Here is a 22,733-nt window from a genome sequence, read left to right as displayed (position 1 = left end):
GTGGCATGGTATTTGCATGCGCCATAATTCAAAGTTAAACGACTGTGTTGTATTATTGTTTCATCCGTGGTACAGCTCTGTCAATAAGCGAGGCCATTCCTGACATTAAACACTTTTTATGGCAACTCTCTCTTGAGAAATGCAAAAAGTCACTGGAGTGACTTGACTCACTTGAAATAGTGTTTTTTCTGATAGCAGGATTGGCTTGGCGTTGGCAGGTGCTTGTGTGGTAGTGTGTTTGTGATATGTACTATGTCCCTCTGCCACTGACACTTTCAAAGACTCTGAAGCTGCTTGTCATTCCTCAACCGCAAAAAAGATTTGCGCTCGGGTCTGTCAACAGCCTCAGGGCATGTCTCTTTGAAGCATCCTCGTCTTCCTCCTTCATTCCAGCCATCCCAGACCTGTGTTAGCTGTCTGTCTGTTTCCCTGGACGTCCTCCCCCGCACCTCTAACCAACATCTCTCCTCCCTCCCTCCTTCCTTCCCTCCCTCCTTCCTTCCCTCCTTCCTTCCTTCCCTCCTTCCTTCCTTCCTTCCTTCCTTCCCTCCTTCCTTACTTCCCTCCCTCCCTCCCCTCCTCCCTCCCCCCTCCCCACCTCACAGGTATGCCGGTGGACGTCCACTCGGCCGCCTTCCGCATGTGGCAGATCCAGAATGGCTCCAGTTTCCACGGCTGCATCCAGAACCTGTACATCAACAACGAGCTGCAAGACTTCACCAAGACCCAGATGAAGCCGGGCGTGGTGCCGGGCTGTGAGCCTTGCCGCAAGATCTACTGCCTGCACGGCATCTGCCAACCGGACGGGGCGCAGGGACCCATCTGCCACTGCCAGTCCGGCTGGAGCGGACCGCACTGCGACCAGCCTGCCAGCCAGCCTGCCAGCCCCTGCCAAGGCAGCAAGTAAGTGGTCGCAGTTCGTTTTTTCTGACTGACTGGCTGGCTAACCAACTAACTCTCTGGTTAACCTGGCTGGGTGAATGTGTGGTCCAAAAGACTGTCTGACAATCGACTGGCAGATTGACTGACCAACTGGCTGACTGTCTGTCTGGCTACCCAACTGACTGACTGACTGTGAATGTCCAAATGAGAGACCGATGATTGACTGGCAGACTGCCAGGCTAACCGTCCGTCCGCTGGACTGACTGAGCCGTGCTCTCCCCCCAGGTGTGTCCACGGGAAGTGCATCCCTCTGGACAGCCAGTCCTACAGGTGCGAGTGCGAGGACGGTTACCGCGGCGCCCTGTGCAACCAGCAGGGGGAGCTGTTCAACCCCTGCCACCGCCTCTCCTGCAAACACGGACGCTGTCAGATCTCCGAGTCGGGCGACGCGTACTGCCACTGCGAGAGCGGCCACGCCGGGGAGCTCTGCGACGCCGGTACGACCGCTGGGCCCCTAACTCTTCCTGTCCTTCTCCTTCTTCCTCTGTGGGTTTTAATGGCAGTGGGCGGCAGTCTTTGATGGCGCGTCGTCGCCCCCCAACTGGACTGGAGTGCGGGCCAGAGACAGAGAAAGGCCCCGTTTGAAATGAATGTAAACTATAGATATCAAGTGTCTCAGCATTGGGCCATTGAACCCCCCCCCCCCCCCCCCCTCCCCCTTGTTTAGAAGTCGGAGGCGTCGCCCAATCAAACGCACCGACACCAAAAGCAGAAGATTTGACCAGTGTGTCAGCATAGTGTCCGTGGCCCCCCCCCTACTGTCTGCGTCCTGGATGTTAAACCTCCATACAGTACCCATACAGTACCCATCTCACAGCCTTGTGTCCTTCCCTCCTCCTCCCCTGTCCAGAGTCTGAGTGTCGGGGAGAACCCGTGCGAGATTTCTACCAGGTCCAGCGGGGCTACGCCATCTGCCAGACCACCCGCATGGTCTCCTGGGTGGAATGTTCCGGCACCTGCGACACGGGCACCTGCTGCGCCAGCCAGCGAATGAAGCGCCGGAAATACACGTTTGAGTGCAGCGACGGCACCTCGTTCAGCGAGGAGGTGGAGAAGACCGTCAAGTGTGGCTGCGCAGGCTGCATGTAGCGCGCCCCACGCAAACCTGCTGCTGCCACTGAAGCTGGAGAAGGAACGAGAGAGAGAGAGAGTGAACCGGAGGAAAGAAAGATAAAAAGGAAGAGAGAGAGAGAAGAGAGTTTAAAATAAATATATATAAAACCTCTATATACTATGGACAACAATGTTTGTAAAATAGGACCTTTCCTCCCTATCACCATATGCGTCCATGTGTGTGACGTACAGTAACACAGAGATAAACAACGACGACATCAGCAACAACAACATGGAGAGTTGACGACGACAGCAACCGCAGCGACGTTGTATCTGCAACTTGGCTCCAAAGGGGTCCAGATCTTTCCCAGGGTTGCGTTCAGAAGGAGGACCCCCTCCCTCCCTGCCTGCATCGCGTATTCTGTACCTGTGCTCCATCTAGCCACATCTCCACTTCCTGTGGCCCGTCAGAAAGATGGTGGCATCCAGTCTGGTGAGGTCTGACGGTGGAGAGAGGGATGACGAGGAGAGATGGGAGATAGTTGGAGAGGAGGGTTGGGCCGGATGGCTGGGTCAGGCTAGGTAGATGAGTTGAGCTGGGAAGGAGCTAGGCTGGGCTACGATTGGTGGTTATTTGCTGGGTAAAGCTAAGCTTGGCTGGGGTCCCTTTGGCCAAACTGAAGCAGGCCAGGTTAGCCAAAAGTGGGTTTTGCTGGGCTGAACCAGACTTGGCTAAACAGGACTGTAGCTGGGTAGCCATTGGCTAAATTGACCTGGGTTGTTTTATAGTTGTGGTGAACTCTACGCTTTCTCAATAAATACTTACACATACTTATCTGCTACATACACACACATACACACACTTGTCTGATGTAACCACGGGATGGTCATGATTGGCACATATGAGAGCAGAGAGAGGTCAGGGGGTGAGTGATAATGTGACCTGGTGTTGCAGGGCCCTGCTGAGGACTGATGACCTTATACACACTGCATCAACTAGCAACATAGATGAATAGTCATCCGCAACTTCAAATGTACATGGTCACCTTACACAGGATGCCAACTCAAACACCTGGTTGTACCATTTGGCAGTTGCTAGGATAGGCGCTTTCTACGGTTGTCGGGGAAGCTTTGTGAGGTCACGCCCATCATTCCCAGTAACACCCCCATCTGAAGCGGGCAGTGCCCAGTGGTAAACAATCCCAGCATGCATTGCCTCAGGGTTAGGATGATTTGCATAGCCCCTCCTCCTTGTAGAGAGGGGCATTTAGGCCCCTCCCCCTCGATGCCTGCAGTATTAAAACTTGAGCAAACTATTGCATGTGTGGAGAAGAGTTTGCTGATGAATATGTAGAGCTTTTTATCATTATTATCATCATGTTTATTACAAAACAAAAATGTGCAGAATTGTTTTTATTTTTTGTTTTGTTTTTGTCTAGTTTCAAATGTTTTTGCATTATGATTTTATTTTTGTTATTATTTGGTTTGTAATCTGTAACTCCTTTAGCCCTCTCTTTATACAGAAATGCCTAACAGATTCTAATATATATATTTGTATTTCATTTTGGTATAGTATTTTTATATGTTAAAGAGTAATCTGTGTTTTCTGGAAGCGTTGGAACAGTCAAAATGGCATTTGATCAGTTCTTTAGCTGTCTCTGTTACTTTACTGTATTTCACTCAACCAAACTAGTTTGTAATTGGCCAAAACAAGATATCAAAATGTTGGCCTTTGTTGTATAGGAGGCAGTATTGATCTAGAAAAATGTTTAATATTGTATATGTTGTCTTCCATGTGAATATTACATCTAATTCATTTGAGTCTGTGTGCTTTTCCGTTTTTACGATTTTATTTATTTTATCTTAAGGCTTTTTCTGTAGTAATTAAAATACATACTTGTCGCTGATTTTAGTCAATGATACAAAAAGAAACATAAAAAAAACTAAAATAAAATAAAAATAGTAAACAAAAAAAGCTGTAAGGTATTTGTGACATCGCTTAACCAGTTCCGTCAGTGTTCGTTTCTGACCTGCTCAGACACATTCCTACTTGGCTGCAGGAGCCACTGAGCATGGGGCTAATATTAAGATGAGCAGGAGAAACTGATTTCTTGAAACAGAAATCCCCCCCCCCCCCCGCCCCCCCCCCCCCCCCCCCCCCCCCCCCCCCACCCACGCCAAGAACCACATGGCTGAAATATAGATATACACACACCAAATGTGGGGGTGGGTTCTGTTCAAGTGATGCTTGTGCTAGTAGTGCTTATGTAATTCTATTAAAAACAACAACAACAACAAAACTATACATTTGCTATATTTTGAGAATTCTATTGCTTTCAGGACACCTCCACCCAAAAAACAGTCATGCTCATTTGGAAACACACTAGAGGCATAAAAGATATGAGGAAAATAAACTGCGAGACAAGCCTATAGTTTTACAAAACAGAGGTCCACCAATCAGATCTGCCCAAAACAGCTCTGTTGCTACCTGCAACTTTCTGACTGGGTAAACACTACGCTCAAGAGCTGTACAGGTGCCATAAACAGAGAATTAAAGTAAATAACCTGAATGTATAAATGTGTATAGATAAATATGCTCTGCGCTTATTCATGAAGTGGTAACTTATATAGCTGTTATTTAGTATAAAGATGCCACAATCCTTGTTGCTTGTTTTCTACAGTGCGAGGCCTGTATTTTAAGTTGTGGTATGGTTCTTCCTGCATGCTTGGGTAACTGCTCTAGGGTCAGTCCAGTCCCCCCCCATCCTTTCCCATTAGGGTTTGAGAAGGATGACGACTGACCTCAGATCTGTCCCAAAGAGCAGTAATGCCATGCCTCTCCTACAGCAGTGATCTCCCTTGTCTCTCTCTTGTGTTCCATACTACGTCATGTGATCCAACGGTGTTCAATACATTCGGAGAGTTACGAGTTCTGTTCTGTGCGCTGATACTGATGACCTGTCATCCAATGGGTTCATTAAGGCTCTTATATCCATATGGGCGTGTATCAAAAATGTCACATGACTCCCTGTCCCATGTGTCCTTCCCTTCATCCTGCACTGATGTGACCTGAAACAGGTGGCTTCCATTTCCTGGTTGTGATGTAGCCCGGAACTCCTGTGTCACATGACCACAGTCTCACTAACATCCAAAAGGAACTGTGCGCAGAATAAAAAAAAATGATGCAAAATGTCACTGATGTATTAAACTGGTGCATTCAAAAGGTTTGAGAAACACAGAGAATCTCTGGGGTTTCCATGTTTGTGTTGTTGTATGTGGCAGGGTTAAATTGCAGGATAGAACCTGAGTCTCCCAGTGAAGCTGAATGTATGTAGTGCCACCGACAAAATGTTTACCAAAACTCCACTTTTCATTCAATAAACTTTAATGTGTGTGATTTTAACAGTGTGGCTCCTCTGTCTCCTAACTGTTTTGACTGGGCAGTGTGTGTTCGTAAGAGTGAAAATATAATTTAACTTACAACAGTGTTTAAATATAGAGGAAAAAAATACAGACCAAACTTAAAATTCAAACATCTTTATAAGAACTCCAGCAAAAATACAGTCACTAACATTAAAGATGTATCATTCTTGGGATTAACATGAGTCAATCCTTGTTATTTCTTTTCCAATATACAAAAACAAAAAACTATAAATATCAACGGCATTGAATAAAACAAGTTCAAGTTGGATATTTGGTGGTTTGCTTAATTTAGGTCTATTAAATTCATTTGCCATTAAGGGGATCTTAAATAATGATAAAAACATGAATGATACAGTTTAGCATTTACAAATGATTACTTTTGTAAGGTAAAATAACCTTCATAAAAATAACACTGCTAAAACGTTTTTTTTTTTTTTTTTCTCGCGCATCTTTTGAAAAACAGATGTTAATATTGCTGAATTATGGAAGCTTCACACCAAGAAAACATATTCCTGAAATCAAATCAAGATATACTGTAAAATTTAATTGTAGACAGGTAGGCTACAGGCAGGCATCATTTACAAAGACTTCAAGAAAAAAAAGAAAAAGGGTTCATCCATACGGCCACTAGAGGTCACTCTGATGCTGAAAACCCTGACATTTTGCACAGAACCAGAGAACTGAACAGCAATGACATCTTCCTTTAACATCGCCATCACTGAACATGACCAGGCGCAGTTCTTGCACATATCTATCTTTATACATACCAACTTCCATCCAAAGAAAAACATTGTCTTTAACATCGTTACATTCTGTCTTGCCTGGTGTCCACTCCTTTCAAACAAACACAAATCACCAATCACTGATTAACTACGTATTTATCCGTAATCACTCCTTATTGATCAGTGATGAATGCTTATTCAGCCCTCCATTACTCGGGGAGGCACAGGTACGTGCATGCATAGTTACAAGGAGAGGCGGGTTTACAAAACCAGGATTTGTTGTTCTGAAAGTACACAACCTTTGTTTCTGAGATTCTATCCGTTGAGGTGATTGTTGTATGGAGAGAGTGGGCTGCTGATTGGGTGGGACAGACTGCAGGGATGTTAGCATATTCACATTAACGAGACGGCTGAAGCATGCACGCTGCACGACTATTCGCCGTGAAGCTAAAACAAGGTGTGGAGGAGACGGACGGGTGTACAGGAGGCTCGAATGCTGCAGCCGACCGGCCACTGTCTCCTACGGGTTTCAAACAGAGGGGAATGAAAACAACAACAACCCTTTGTTGAAATGTCATGACACAAACACGGCGCTTACGGGTGTCGTTCAAAGTAAAACAAGGACAATATCAATAGTCATAATGCTAACGTTCGGACAACAAAGAGTCCACGGAATCGACGATGAAAACAGAGATGAACGTGTGAGGATTGCTTCGGATTGGACATGTTGGAAATCACGGATGTGGGCGCAGTGGGGCGAGAGGAGAGGAGGCAAATAAAGAAGGGGAGGGACTGCAATTCACAGAGGGAAGGGTTGTGCATGGAAACTCACTGCCACTCTCCTTCCACAGTACTCAAACATGTGCAGTAGCTAGAGAACTGACACTCCACCTACGTTAACACACACTTCAATTAGTTCACACTTGATAAATAAGGCACCTGATCACAAGTCACACTCTTGCGCACACACACACACCGACTGCAATAAACACTGGAGGCATCCATGATGTAATGACAAGAGGAGACGTGTTGATCACCAAAGGGAAGGTGTATGTCAAATGTTCAACAATGACAGGCCATGTTCCTAAACAATAGGGCAAACACTTTTCTCATGCTTGATGACAAATCTGGCATTGAAGTTTAGAGAAACAAAGCAATATGTACGATGTCTCATCAGTCTGTGACAAACTGCCAGAAAACACTACTTTCCTGCAGGTCACCTCATGGAATCACATACAACCCTCACAACACAAACACACACACACTCGAAATCTACATTAAATATATCCCCATCACCATTTGCGTTTTGCCTCAGAAATGTAACAAAACCATTCAACTATCCCACGAAATAACAAAAAACTGCTTTCCCTCCGAATCTTTTCACCAAGATAATTTACAAACACAAAAGGAAAACGCGCGAATAGTCCTTTTTGTAGGGGGCCAAAAAAAACGAAAGATCAAATCCCTCTTGACAACAGCAGTCTGTCTGCAGTCAGGTTCTACTTGGTCAGAGACATCCTGGTGCGCTTGGCAGGAGTCTGTGGGGCCTCCTGGCCTCTCTTCGCGGCACACTTCGGATTTCCCTTCTGTGTATGCGCGGAGCCCTCTGCTCTCTTGGTGGCCGACTTGGGAGTCCCACTTGTCGGCTCCTGGGCTTTCTTGGTAGCAGATTTGGGGCTTGCGCTCTGAGTAGGCATGACCTCCATCTTCCTCTGAGACCTGGTCAGTACCTGGTCTGAGGAGACCGGCGGAGTCGTGGCATCCACGTCCGGAAGCGGAGTGTCCAGCGGCCTCTCGGCACCTTCACCTACAGTGACTCTACTCTCAGTGACTTTACTTTGAGACGCTTTCTTTGTCAGTTTCTCTTTCGCACCAGCACCTGGTTTGACCAGCGGAGAACGATCCGCTCCTGGTTTCTCGTCTTCAACCTGCTTTTTATGGGAATCTGTTTTAGCCACAGCAGCAAGAACTGAGGACTTTGGTGTTTTGGGGGACTTTTGAGGCAATTTCTGTGATGACTCACTATCCCTCTTCATAGGCTCTCTTACAGTCCTACTGCTGGTTGTCTTGACCACACTTTCCTTGCCTGCAGGCTTTTGATCAAGAGAGGGTCTCCCTCTAACTGATTTCGCTAAGACAGGCTCCTTAATTTTTTTACTATATGTCCGGCAGGGTTTAGCTCCCTTCACAGTTGCTAGTTTCGGTTTCGAGTTGGAGGTTTTCACGTTGGCAGCCTTGAGGCTTTCCCTTGGTGTATCCTTCACCTTTTTGGAGGTCTGCTGGACCTGCATCTTCTCCCGGATGTAGTTGTACTTCCTCAGGATCCTTGCGCTCGCTGGAATCTTAGCCTTAACAGAGGCCTTCTGAGCATCACTTGCCTGGGCCTGGATCTCAGCTGAGGCCGTATAGGGCTTTGTTGAGATCCGAGTGGCTGTGGTTAGCTCTTTTTTCTCCTTCCCTTTGGATATAGGGACCTCCTGCTCCAGGGCTTTAGCAATGAGTTTCTGGCTCTTGGGAGTGCTCTTCACAGGGGAGGCAATAGCAAACTTTTTCAGATGTTTCTTCAGGCGTTCGGCCTGCAGGCTTGGGAACACCCCCTGGGAGGTCCCTGGGAGGCAGGAAGAGCTGTGGAAGCACAGCTGCGTCTCAGAGGGAAGACGAGTGTTCACCTTCTTAACGATGACTAAGGACTTTGTCTCTGTTGACTGTAGGAACCATCGGCAGATACTGCTGAGGTCAAAGTTCTTCATGAAGAGCATCTGGACAGGGGAGAACCTCTGGTGTTCCGAAGACCTAGGCTTTCGAACCCTGCGCTTGCTCTTCCAGATTGCCGCCTGTCTGTCAGCCTTGTTCTTGTGCTTAGGAGCCGGCTGACCCTCTTTGTCCATCTGGAACCAGCCTTTTTGCATCTTATCAAATTTGGTGTTCAGGTTACTGATCATGTGTTGGTGTTCCTCACTGTTCAGGGCCTCCAGGAATTTGGGGGGAGTGGGTGCTGGCGGCTCCAGTCTGGGAGGGAAGAAAGGAAGGCCTGAGCAGGAGGGTAGAGAACTGGGCAGCTGAGAAGACATTGGAGAAGACTTGGGCGGAAGCTTTGTGATCTTTTCGGGTTTTACCCTGAAAGGAGACAACACTTCTCGGGGCTTCTCTGGTGTGATTGGAGCAGTGGAGGAAGAGGGTGAGGCCAACTTTTGGGACCGGAGAGCTGACTTCCTGTTTTCAGGAGGTGATGAAGGGATAGGAGTCCCAGGGGTCATTGAATGGCTTGTGGCTCCTTCAGCTTTACTGCTTTCACTCCTGAGTGGCATCCTCCCCGGTCTTTCTGCATTGAGGGATATACGGGAATCTGCTGCTGGAATCCTGTCTTCTTGCAAAGGTGTTGCATCTGCTGCCTTCAGCCGTTTGCTGGCTTCTCTGTCCTTCACGGGAGTCTGCTTGCCTCGAAGTGGGCTACTCTGGGTGGTTGCCTCACTACTCATTGCCCCTGGGCCCTCTGGGAGGGAGGGAACCTCACTGGCAGCTTTCGGCGTCTCGGCCTCCTCAAACTCCTTTGCAATCCCTGAAGACCTAAGCTTCTGTCTGGCCGGCACCCTGCAGTCTCCCCCCATGTTACTCTGCTTCTCACTGTCTGGAACTGCCTCGACTGCATCCACACTCCGCTCACTGATAGCCTGTGGTGCTGGTGTCTGTTGGGACTCCGAGGGTTCGATAGAGGTGGAAGTCGACGACAGAGGAAGTGGAGGGGCGGAGATGGGGAGGGGAGACGGGTTGGTGGGGAGAAGGGGCATAGGCTCAGTAGAAGTGGGTGGGAGGGATGTGGTGGGTCCTTCAGAGACAGAGGACGTCATGGCAATTGACTGGGGAGGAGAGACTGCTGCCCCGGCTTTCTTTGATTTGGCTGATCTGAGCGGTCGTTTAAACTCCTGGGTTTTAGGGGAATCTGTCTGTTCAGGGACTGGGGTGAAGGGAGGGGCAGGCGGAGATTCAGACACTAGGACAGGGGTGGGCAGACAGTCAGGGACTGGGGCTGGGGTGGAAGGAGGGGCAGACACTGGTGCTGGCAGAGTCTCGGTTTCTGGGGCTGGTTTCTTTTCAGGATCTTGGGTTGGTAGAGGATCAGGAGCACTCTGAGTTGCTTCAGCAAGGCTCTTTGACCCCATAATGTTTCGCCTCACGTTGATACCGCTCCTTGTGGGATGTTTTGGAGCAGGACTTTGGACGCTCTCAACTGGAGAAACGGCGACAGATGGAGTCTCGGGTTTGGTCTCGATAGGTTGGACAGAAAACTTTGTATGAGCCTTTGCTGCTCGTTTCAACGAGGGACTTTTAACTGAGTCAACCGATGAGCCAGGAGCAGATGAAGATTCAGAAACGCCATGATTGCCTTTGGAATGGCTCTTAACAGGTTTTGGAGAACTTTTCTCAGACCTTCTACGCAAGCATCTGTCAGAGGCTTTGATAGGCCTCCCATTAACATACCCTACAATTATCTTCTCAGTTTCACTAAATATAACTGGTTTGGGCTGCAACTTTTCATGACGCTTCCTACGCCATGGAGGTAGCTCTTTCAGAAGAGCCTCCAGAGACTTCTCAGGGGAGAAATGAATCAAAGGATCAATCGTGTGCTCTTCTTTTATGGTGGTCATATCTGCAGCAGCAGACTCTGGTTCAGCCATATCCACTGCCTCAACCTCTTTCAATTCCTGTACTGTCTGAGTTTCATTGCCACTCTGGTCTTTTCTTTCAGAGGAATCCGAGGGCTCCGGGGTCTTGGCCTCCTCAGCCTGTGCCTGCTCCTTCTCTTCTTGGTTTTCGTCTTGGGCATGGTCCACGACAGGGTTTGGTAGCTCAGCTTCCTGCTGGGGTTCGAGGTCCCCATTCTGGACCTCGTCTGAAACACACAGGGTCTCCTCTGTAGTATGACTTCCTGTTGGGTTTGCCCCTACCTCTGTCTCCATCACTTCAGCTACACATTTGTTTAATACTTCAACACCACTTGCATCTTGCCCCGCTGGTTCGTCTACAGTCTGAGCTACTCTCTCCTCTGACACAACGCTCTCCCTCGCCTGCTCCGAATCTGTCACCGCAACCTGTTCAGTTTCGTTCAGCTGGGTTTGAGAAGGTAAGGGGGGAGGGGTAGTGAAATCTTTGCACTGGCTCTGGTCTGACTCACTGTTCTCAACTTCCGGGTTGGCTTCGCTGGCGGCAGCTTCCCCCGCCCCATCGGCTATGCCAGGGATGTCCATCTCAGCCAGTTGCTCGGAGGGCGTCTTCTGACTAGCCGTCTCCCTACAGCCTTCAGCGATGGGAATATCTACCAGAGGAACGCCGTCAGGCTTGGCCATGGCTTGTTTAGGAGTGACAGTAACTAGGCTGATGAGGTCTGGCATTGGGGCGATTGGATAGTTCCCCAGGTTGGCGTTGGGTCTAGACTTGCTGGCCAGCGTTCGGACGGTTTTCAGCTCCCACATCTCCTCGACGTAGAGGTGGCCTCTGGTGCTCTTCCGGGCGTTGCGGCGCGGGAGCATGCGGTGCCGCTGTCTCCTCAGCGACTCTGTGATTGGCTTGTCAATGTAGACAAGGTCACAGTGGCCGAGGTCAGGGTCGGCGATGAACACGGACGACTCCCGAGCACGATAGCATGAGGATCCTCTTATTGTCTTCCTGGCAGTTCGAGGTGACATGTGGGATATTGCGTCTGGTGTCCTCTTCTCTGTGCAGGGCTTGGATGGTGTGCCTTTTGTGTGTCCAATTGCTCCCCTCTGTCTGGCCTGATTTGAGTGATCAGAATGATGACGTCTTTTCACTTGGGAGCTGAGTCTAGCACTGTGGCTCTCAGCCCTCTTTAAGGGGTCGGTATTGACCTGTCGTTCCTCTAGTTTTCCAGCAGGAGGCAGTACAGAGGTGGTGAGTACACATGACAGTTTCTTACCATCCCCAAGGCTGCCAGACTTCATTATTTTAATTTTAAGAGGAACATGGTCACTAGGACGTGTGATATCACGCTGTATGGGACTTTTGATGGGACCCGCCAGAGCCGTGATGCCTTCTGAAACGGTTTTCCGGAGGTCTAAAGCCGGCCCCCCGGTTCCTGATGTCTGCAGAGAGACTGTCGTCTCAGGGATTTTCTCGGGGCTCACGGAGCTGCCGGTGTCGACACTGGCCATCTCCTGGACCTCCAACTGTCCCTTAGGAGTGGACATTAATGGGAGTGTGGGCTCTATGCACGTCCTCGCTGGGCTGTCCAGGCAGGATTCGGAGCAGACAGAAGTGGAGCTTATGTCCACCAAGGCAGGGTTAGAGGCTTGTGAAGTGCAGGAGGAAGCCTTGACTGCTTTGACTTCAGTCTGGAGGAAACCCAGGGCGTCCACTATCTGTTTCTGGTGGTGTGGACACAGCTTGGCCATGAACTGCTCCAGGGTGGAGGTGGACTGCAGATCCTGGGCTTTGGCAGTAAGCAACTCTGCAGACTCACTGAAAGACAACAAACACAAGTCAATGATTAAAACCGTCATCTTGATTTAACTCACATGATAAAGAGGCAACAACATGATGAATGAACGACTTCTGCCATTTCCGCTTCTATACATCCTAAACCAAGCCTATTGATTTTTCATTTCAATGTCAGCATTTTTCACATTACCACATTTCAGTTTTTCATGTTCTATGAATAGGACAAACTTTATTCAAATGACACAAAAAAAATCCAGGAACTTTTTCAAGATGGAAATTAAATCCCAATAACGCAAGTAAAAAATAATAAGTGGTCACATTTGGAATTCTGAACCCTTGCATGTTAACATAATCAAACAATACTGTAGGACAAGTATTAATTGTAACAATACAACAATTGTTAAATAAATATATACTGATCCATGCAAGAAAAGATGACAAGTTCCTCCATTTATTTTCACAATAGATTTATTAGAAGAATAAGTGATTTTGAAAAGTGGTTCTATCATCCAATGACCAATTACAATGTTACAGCTGATCTTTTTCAAAATGGCAATTTTTCCTTACAAAACACATCAAGTAAATTCTTACACATGCACAAACACAATTAATCAATGGTGCCCCACGTTCAATTTAACATACATAAAATTAAGTTCATATTAATCACTTCAGTTCAAAGATTACATATATTTGGGGGCAAATATCTATTTGTCAAGTTGTCAAATCAAAATAGCCTTAAATAAAGGAAAACATACTAGTGCAATCAAATAAACATGGTAATTAGTAATGATTAAGTGTTCAACTACATAGGACCTTAACTACAACCAAGTCTGAATAATAAGATAGTACAAAAAAACAATCCATAAATAAATTACAGTAAAAATAATGCATCTTGTCATACCATAACATGGTGAGAACTCAAATAAAGTTCTGTTGAGGTTTTGGTGTGTGCCTTCTGACTGAGCATCTTCAACTAAATCTACACAGTGGACAAACGTATATGTTGTTTTTGGCCTTGCTCATGCAGCTGAGGTATCCTGCTAGGGAACTTAATCACGGGGGTATGCAAACATTGCTAAAACACCCCCATGCCAGAGACTGGGATTAGGGGGTGTGTGTAAATGTGAAATAAAGGGCTAAATATATATATACTTAAAAGTGACTGTGTGTCAGCAAATAGGAGTGTTTAAGAGTTTGTGTGCATGGATGTTTGATTTGACAGTGAGATAGCAATGAGAGAGGGAGAGCGCATTTGGACTAAAAGCAAAACTAACTGTAATCAGCTTCTATAACGGATTTTACATTTTACATTAAAGTGAAGCTCAGAATAGGCTGACATGAAATAGGCTACACTAACAACTATAATGAGTTAACTATCAACAGTATGTGATATTTATGGTGTTTGAGGCACTGTGAGCTGGAGAGAGAATTCAATACAGATGCAGCTAGAAACCCCCTTCTGGCTTGCATCTTTCCTGCACTGAGTTAACATTGACATTCATTGTGTTTAAAAGGACAAAGAAATAAACTCTTGGTTTTGCATTACATCAGCTACAGTGCCCTCCAAAAGTATTGGAACAGTGAGGCCAATTCCTTTATTTTTGCTGTAGACTGAAAACATTTGGGCTTGACATCAAACGATGAATGTGAAACCAGAGATCAACGTTTCAGCTTTTATTTCCAGGTATTTACATCAGGATCTGATGCACAAATTAGAAAATATCACCTTTTTGTTCGAACCCACCCATTTGTCACGTGAGCAAAAGTATTGGAACATGTGACTGACAGGTGTGTTTTGTTGCCCAGGTGTGTCCTATTACATACATTATTCAATCAATAAATACCACTGAATGTCTACACTCAGGTTCAGATTGGGTAAGATAGGTTTTGTCTATGCAGACTGTATTCAGAGGTGAAAACAACATGAAAACCAGAGCGCTGTCTTTGGGTGAAAAACAAGCAATTGTGAGTCTTAGAGAAGATGGAAAATCAATCAGAGCCATTGCAGAAACATTGGCCATAGCCAGTACAACCATTTGGAATGTCCTGAAGAAGAAGAAAACTACTGGTGTACTAAGTAACAGACGTCGAACAGGTAGACCAAGGAAAACATCAGCAGTTGATGACAGAAACATTGTGAGAGCTGTAAAGAAAGACCCTAAAACAACTGTTAGTGAGATCAGCAACAACCTCCAGATGGCAGGAGTGAAGGTATCACTATCTACTGTTCGCAGAAGACTTCATGAACAAAAGTACAAGGGCTACACCAGAAGATGCAAACCACTCATTAGCAAGAAGAATAGGAAGGCCAGGCTGGAAATTGCCAAAAAGTACAAAGATGAACCTCAAAAATTCTGGGACAAAGTTTTATGGACTGATGAGACAAAGATTAACTTTTACCAAAGTGATGGAAAGGCTAAAGTTTGGAGAAAGAAAGGAACTGCTCATGATCCCAAACACACAAGCTCATCTGTGAAACACGGTGGAGGTAATGTCATGGCTTGGGCTTGCATGGCTTCTTCTGGGACGGGCTCATTAATCTTCATTGAGGATGTAACACATGATGGCAGCAGCAAAATGACCTCGGAAGTGTACAGAAACATTTTGTCTGCCAATTTAAGGAAAGATGCAACCAAACTGATTGGCAGAGCCTTCATCATGCAGCAAGATAACGACCCAAAACACACTGCCAAAACAACAAAGGAGTTCATCAGGGGCAAGAAATGGAAGGTATTAGACTGGCCAAGTCAATCTCCAGACTTAAACCCTATAGAGCATGCATTTTACCTGCTTAAGAGGAGACTGAAGGGAGGAACCCCACAAAACAAACAACAACTGAAAGAGGCTGCAGTGAAAGCCTGGGAAAGCATCAAAAAGGAAGAATGCAAAAGTTTGGTGACGTCAATGGGTCACAGACTTGCTGCAGTTATTGAAAGCAAAGGATTTGCAACTAAATATTAAGTCTTATTCACTTAAATATGTTTTAAGTATATCTGTTCCAATACTTTTGCTCACATGACAAATGGGTGGATTCAAACAAAATGTGATATTTTCTTAGTTGTGCATCAGATCCTGATGTAAATACCTGGAAATAAAAGATGAAACGTTGATCTCTGGTCTCACGTTCATTATTTGATGTCAAGCCCAAATGTTTTCAGTCTACAGCAAAAATAAAGGAATTCGCCTCACTGTTCCAATACTTTTGGAGGGCACTGTATCTTTTGGCTCGTAACACACAATCAAAAGAAGGCTTGTGTGACCAGCCAAAAAATGAGAATGTATTTTGTGAATCGAGAGATACAGTAGTTCTAAAATGGAGCAACAACTCCAAAACAAAACAAAAAAAGACGGAAGTAAAGTATTTTTTACTTCGACTAGGTTTTCGACCCGCTTTGTCATTGTTTTGTAAATTGACATCCCTGGTTGACTTTTTGACAGTTTGAGTCTAGAGATAGTACCTGAAGAAGAGGGAGTGGCATTAGTTTAGTCCCTGAGGGTATTTTCACTCTCCATTTCACTTTTAACATTGTGATCTGATCACAATAATCTGAATATGTACAAGATAAATGACACTTGAGTGTTATTATATATTTTTTTTTTTACAATGGGGTGGGATGGGGGATTAATAGGACCGACCAGCATAAACAAGAGCAGGAAAGATAACAGGACAACAAAAAGGACACAGTTCACAGACACAGACTACACATGGGTGAAACCCATCTGGGTTGTAGTGGCTTTTCATATTCCAAAAAAGGGCAACAATTTAAATGAGGGTTAAAGGAACTACCATGTAACTACATAAAAATAACTATAGTAACGACATTGAAGGTAAACTCCTATGTAGTCAAACTTCATATTGGTTTAGCAGTAAAAGCTATTAGACAGGAGAAACTTGGTATGAGGGAGGTTAGGCTTTTCAGGGGTAAGCCAGTGTTAAAATGTATCTTGTTTTGTTAACACAATGTTCAACTGCTCCATTACAACATCCATTTACCCCTTCCATTCTTACCCCTTCCCTTACTTCCCCTCCTCCATACAGCGCCTCCATACAATACACTTTTGTAATGACTCTTAAACATAGCATTTTTTACCTGCAAGTATGTTTTACAATAGGTATTGCCATGTATTTACATGGTAATTACTGCAACCTTTAAGTAACATATTGTCCAAAACTGCATTCCAGACCATATGCCCAATTCAATGACTTCAGCCAACTTTGGACGTGTACCAGACCGGGCAACAACTTGTCCATCTCTTATCCCACCACTACATCCCTGCAAAGGTACACCACACTTTTACCTAATTATACATTGGGTGGGTGAACAGGACTGGGGGATGGGCAATTACAAATATTAAGAATTCTGAGTATCAATCATACATGTTTATGGAGTCATAGTGTGGGCTATGGCTCAATGACTGAGAATGTCAAGCCTCAGTCTAGGTGACATAAATATACATTGCATACACTTTGCCATAAACCCTTCAGTTAAAAGGCTTAATCAATTTCACCTTACATTTCAAGTTGTCCAAAAACAAGACAAGTGTTGCCTTCAATCCTCATGCAAAATACACCAATATTTCATTCATTTATACATGTTGTAAATATGAAAAAAAAAAAAAAAAGTTATGCTTCTAAATGTAAGCACTTTAAAAGTTTATTTTTTTCTTTCTCCGCTAAGAGAAGTGCACTCTCAGTAGTTTAAACATGGTGCCTTTAAGCATGAATCATATTGTCTGTATAACTTTAACAGTCCCTCCGGTGCACCACACGAGGATGCAGCATATTTACAGAACACACACTGTCAATATTCACAGTCCTTTCTGAAGACAGCGGCACATTGAACCATAAATAAATATCAAATCCTCATCAAAACTGAGTCAAGACAAAGCAAGATAAAATGATTTAGTGAAGTAAAGACTCGCCAGTAAGACTTTACAATTTAAATTAATAAAGCATCTCCTGCAGCTATTCTGATGTGATTCTACTACGTAGAATTAGCAATATAATTATTTGTATATATGTGTGGTATATATTAACATCAGTGGTATTTGTATAGATTTTTTGGAATTGGTGTATAAGCTATGTACATTCAGGGCTGCTTAAGTGACAGAAGAAATGCTCTGTCCTTAAATACTGTCCCTATGGTCAATAAAGATTATAAACTTTAAAAGCTTTGACATTTTGAAATGCTTGACAGAAGAAATTCCATGAGGGGTTTTAAACAAATCAAAAACTATTTCCCAACACACTCAATGAACTTACTGCAACGACAACCAAAAGGCCTGCAACACGATAAAACATGAACTCCATATTTAAAAAAATTTAAGCATCAAGTGTGAATGAAATGTTTAAACATATTCACATACTGTTTCAAAAAATTCCAGTGTTTCATTTTCAGTAGTCTCTCTTGCAGTCTTAGCTTAGACAACAATATTGGCTATAAACTCAATTATTTCCATATCATATGGCCTTGCTATGGTAGTAAGCGTTTAGCAGCAAGAAAACAAATCTTAGACCATATTCTATATGCCATTTTTGCCATCATAATTATACTTCAAAAAAGCTTTTGGTCATGTCTCTTGGCTTGCCAATGAGTACACAGAGCTGCTACATACAACAAAGTAGGTCCTAAACAACTAAATACAATTTCATTTTCAAGAGCTGAGGTAGTAAACCAACAGATTTGCTACGGTCATTCTTGTCTTTTTTTTCATGATAAAGTGTCTCCTTTGTTGAATTTACATAAAATTGCTGTATTGGTGACAGAAAATCAAATTAAATAATAAAGGTTGAGAATCTGGAGAAGAAGCCCTGTGCCATTTGGTCACCTTTGATTAAAAACGATGCTCCTGGTTCTAAAGCATAGCGTTGACGGAACCTAATTTGATTAAACAATGTTAGTTTATGAATGGGAAGGCAATGCTATGTTATACAGCATGATTGTCATGGTGACACTGAAAAAACCGTATGACTGAATTTTTTCACAGACAAAACTGTCAGAACTCATTCCCACTCTGTGCCATCTTTTACATTTGTCTCAGACAACATACCAATTAATGTTCTTGCCATCTACTGAGTAGCTACATTGAGGAATATTAAACCCCTTTTAGATCATGGTCTGCAAGTTAACTGAAATGTTGAACATCAAAAAAAAAGAGAGATTGATATTAAGTTTAAACGCATTAGTCGTTCTTCTGGTAAAAGAAACGGGACTTCCAAGAATCTCAGAAAACCTATACTGTAGTATTTTGCAACAGAAATGTGCACATTTCACTGACTCGTCACACTTTTGTTAAACAAATGTTTCTACTAACCATGCAATACAACTGACGGCATGCCTGTGGCTGGTCTTAACTGGAGAACCTCTCATCCAGGTTATCTTTTGCGCGTTAACTGAAGGTTATCCACAAACAACTACTTTCAAAATCCCTACAAAACGGTACCCAACACAGGTTTCCAATAGCCTGCCTGATTCTTGCATGAGTCAGATAAACATGTTTTAACAATAAGTCGCTTTGGATAAAAGATTTGTGCTAAAATAGCCTTATCCATGGTATCTATAGGTTTGATGCAAATGGTGACACTAAAAACATATACTATGCAAGGTACCACCATAGTCCATCGGTACCAACAGTCAGGATTCAGCCCTCAAATAAAAGGACTTCTTGGGTCCCATTTGAAATTAGTTTGGAACATTACTATTTGCTTTAAAAGTACTGCAAGAACAATAATAAAATAAAAATACATTTTGAGTTGTATGGTCACCTGATACAAGGATCACTGAAGCATCATGATCCCACATTCTGGAATGTCCTGAGGTATAACTGTTGATAGTGTTGGTAGCATGTACACACAGGTGGTGCTAAATATGCCACGTGGTGATAACCTGGTTTACAACGTTGTCGGTCATGGTTTCACTGCATTGATATACTGTAGCAACATATGAGATGAAAATCATATGTAAAAATAGGACATCTTTCAATGAGGAAATATTGAAATCATGCTTAATCAAAAAAAAGGAAATTGTTTTAAATTAAAAATGTTCCCGTCTCTCGTCTTTAAGAAGTTATCCCAGAGGTAATCCTACCTGACTCTACGTGTTTGTTTGTGCCGACGGTAGAGCCACACAGATTTGAAATGTCACAAGGCTTTGAACTGGCACTAGTAGAGCGCTACTGACACTGGTTAAGGTAGTTGTGAAACACCTGACACAGTAGGGTGTGCATATTTGTCAGCCGATGTAAGTTTTGAGTCCCTTCAAAAAGTTATGAGGATGAAATATTTTCCTCTCTTTCACAGAAGACAACAAGAGGCACGGACATGTTAGGTATGAGGTATGTCTGTGTGTGTAAAGATATCTAACATAGTAAAGTACATACATTTCTGATAGAAACATGGACTTGTTAACTGACAAATACTGCAGCCCATCCTGAGTTATGAAGGCTACAAGTGAACAGGGGGGGGGGGGGGGGGGGGGGGGGGGTCGAGCTATTCAAACTACGCAGCAAAGCGGTACATTTCAGAGTGTTACATAATCTGCCGTGCTTTTGGAAAGTAGCTCTGAGGTTTAGTTGTTCAATAGAGAGGGAGATGAAATTCCGGACAGGAAAAGTTGTCGTTATTGTTATCCCAATAGACAAACAAAAAGGTATAAAATAAACACAAGATATTCACAGGAAAGAAGTTGCATACCTCCTTTCAAAAGTTCAACACGTACTTGTAGCGGTTTGATCAATTTCAGTCCACAAAAGCGCATTTGCCAAGACAGTGACAGGAAAAGAGTTCTCTATCAATCAAGCGTTTGCATCATCATCTCACAGAAGAAGCAGTGACACACTTCTGGACCGTTCCGTGGCGCCCAGGAGAACTTCTGAATCAGCTGATTATTCACAGGGCTGTTCAGGAGGCATGAAGAGAAAGAGGCTCAGATCAAGGACAGAACGGGGCGCCGTTTCCAAAAACTTTGCATTTTGCTTTGCTCCAATTTGAATTGCACGGTATGTAGACGGGCTTGGCATTTTCATATGCACTAATTCGATCGATAGAATGCAGATTCAGAGGGAAATGTGCATTGGCTCGACTAGCGCAGTGTTGGGTGAGCAGGCGAGTCAGGACAGCAATATCATCACAAGTTATTACTGGTCAATTTCATCATAAGATTGTTCATTACAACAAGGGAATATCTCTTTAAGGAGTGCATTCAAACTCTTTTTAGGGCAAAAAGGAGTGCTGACTATTGAGTGTCCCAGACAAGAACCGCTACTTACAGTAGACTTTACTCTAATTAACGACCTGGGATTAATAGGTCAAATAAGTGATCCATGACTACGTAGATACAAGTGCTTTTCGAACAAATCAGCATTGTACACAAACTAGTTATGTGTACTGTATAGACGGCTCTTCTACTCCCACTGTATGGCAAATGCAACTAGTTACCCACATCTCAGCTTAAACACAACCACGTCACGTTATCATCATCATCATCATCATCATCATCATCATCATCATCATCATCAAGAGTACTGCATTGTTTCATCGTGTAACTTCACTCGTCTGACGAGAGGCCCATGTTCAGAGGCTCCCTCCTGTTCTCTGAGGACACAGGCTCCCCATCCTCAGATACGGAGAGCTGAGAGTCCTGACAGGCCCCTTCCGGAAAGGCCCCCTCCTGGCTCTCTGGGGCCTCCATCCCCTCTGGCTCCTCCGTGCGGCTCATCAGCTTCAGTTTCTTCTTGGGGGGGTGTTTCAGGGTGCCCAGGCGCTCCTTGACCTTGTACTCCAGGGTACTGTGAGGGATCCCATACACCGTCTGGGCCTTGGACACGCTCATCTTCCCGCCCATCACCACGCCGATGGCCTCCTCCAGTAGCTCCGTGTTGTACTGGCGGTAGCGCCCTCTCTTCTTCCGCGGCTGTTTGGAGCCCAGGTCGGCTTCCGGGTCCGAGGTGGGATACGGGGCCCCTCCTCCTCCTCCAGAGGCCTGACGCTCGGTGTCTAGTGCCCAGAACTCACTCTCTCCTGCCAGGCTGTCCAGGCCTCCGTTGCTGCCCCTGCGGCCGTGCTTGGGGAGGATGGAGCGCAGCCTCTTTCCGAGGCTGTGGTCACAGTGTGGGTAGTTGGGCGACTCGGAGGCAAAGGAGCCCCACGAGAGGTCTCGCACCTGGGGGATCTTGAGGTCGACGGGCGGGGAGTGGGACAGGGAGAGACCCCGATCTCTGCCGCCCTCCTGAAGGAGTCCCTTGCCAAAGGAAGGGGACTTTGTGAAGAGCCCAGCGGCCTCCAAAAGGCTGGGCAGGTCTTTGATGTGGTCGCCGGCCCCTCCGTTGGCCCTGAGTTTGAGGAGGGCGCCGAACTGAGTCTTAGGGCCCCATGCAGAGCCGTTTCTGGAGAGCAAGGGCAGGAGGTCGGGCAGTCTGGAGGTGTGGTTGTGGCCGAGGTTGGGAGGAGTGTCCTCATCGCAGTCCTGGGGCTGACTGACCTCCCGTGTGATGTGCAGCGAGTGAGCGAGAGACGGGATGGGCTTAAGAGGGGCGGAGTGGCCGATATTCTCCCTCCTCCTTCCATCCTGCAGGCTCCTCATAGGCAGCCCGGCCTGTCCGTCAGCTCTCAAGGATCGCCTGATTGGATGGAAGGAAATTGGGTGTAAGCAGAGCTTGCACAGTCTCTCTTTCTAAGGGAGGATGGGTTGGGGAGGGGAGAATGTTGGCCACTCCTTTATTAGATGGCCTTGCTCGGGTAACATCACTTTATCGCTTGACTTAAATATCTGTGTGTTTGTGTGGGCTGCTTTTGAGAACGAAAAGGCTTGTGTTTGGTCATTAGTTTATTCTTGACTTTGGGATTGTCATTTCTTTTACAAATTGCGAGTCAACATAACAGTAAAAAAACAAAAACAATAATGAAATAATATCCAGGGCAACGAAAGGAAAAGAAAAAAAAGAAAATATAGGAAAAAGAGCGATAACCATCCCCCTGTGGTTGATGCAGTAAAGCAGTCTAGCGTAAAATACCTGAGCAGGGCACAGTGACTGTGGCACCAAATGATTCTAAACTGGAGCCCTTGGTTGATTTTGGGCGAGTGACGTTACCACTAAACAAGCACAGCAATAAAAGAGTAAGCCAGCACAGATGGGATGGAT

The 22,733-nt window shown here is 45.1% G+C and overlaps 2 protein-coding genes across 4 annotated transcripts in view; one reads left to right on the top strand and one right to left on the bottom strand.

Moving 5' to 3' along the window:
- slit1a (slit homolog 1a (Drosophila)) overlaps positions 1 to 5,398 on the top strand; it is a 51,454-nt gene extending 46,056 nt beyond the window's left edge. The window contains exons 32-34 of the mRNA XM_047029330.1: positions 606 to 903; positions 1,168 to 1,379; positions 1,793 to 5,398. Coding sequence (XP_046885286.1) covers positions 606 to 903; positions 1,168 to 1,379; positions 1,793 to 2,031 — 749 coding nt within the window. The 3' untranslated portion in view covers positions 2,032 to 5,398. The remainder of the gene's footprint in view (positions 1 to 605; positions 904 to 1,167; positions 1,380 to 1,792) is intronic.
- A 538-nt stretch (positions 5,399 to 5,936) lies between these two features.
- wu:fc17b08 (ligand-dependent corepressor) overlaps positions 5,937 to 22,733 on the bottom strand; it is a 34,158-nt gene continuing 17,361 nt past the window's right edge. For 2 of the 3 annotated variants that reach the window (XM_047029080.1, XM_047029081.1), the window contains exon 7: positions 5,937 to 12,614. In XM_047029080.1, the coding sequence (XP_046885036.1) occupies positions 7,640 to 12,614 (4,975 nt within the window). In that variant the 3' untranslated portion in view covers positions 5,937 to 7,639. Of the gene's footprint in view, positions 12,615 to 15,813; positions 22,212 to 22,733 lie in introns of those variants that run through there. The other variant, XM_047029082.1, reaches the window with a different exon arrangement.

This window comes from Hypomesus transpacificus, chromosome 11 (assembly GCF_021917145.1).
Source record: "Hypomesus transpacificus isolate Combined female chromosome 11, fHypTra1, whole genome shotgun sequence".
Lineage (NCBI taxonomy): Eukaryota > Metazoa > Chordata > Actinopteri > Osmeriformes > Osmeridae > Hypomesus > Hypomesus transpacificus.
This window is presented reverse-complemented; position numbering and strand designations above follow the sequence as displayed.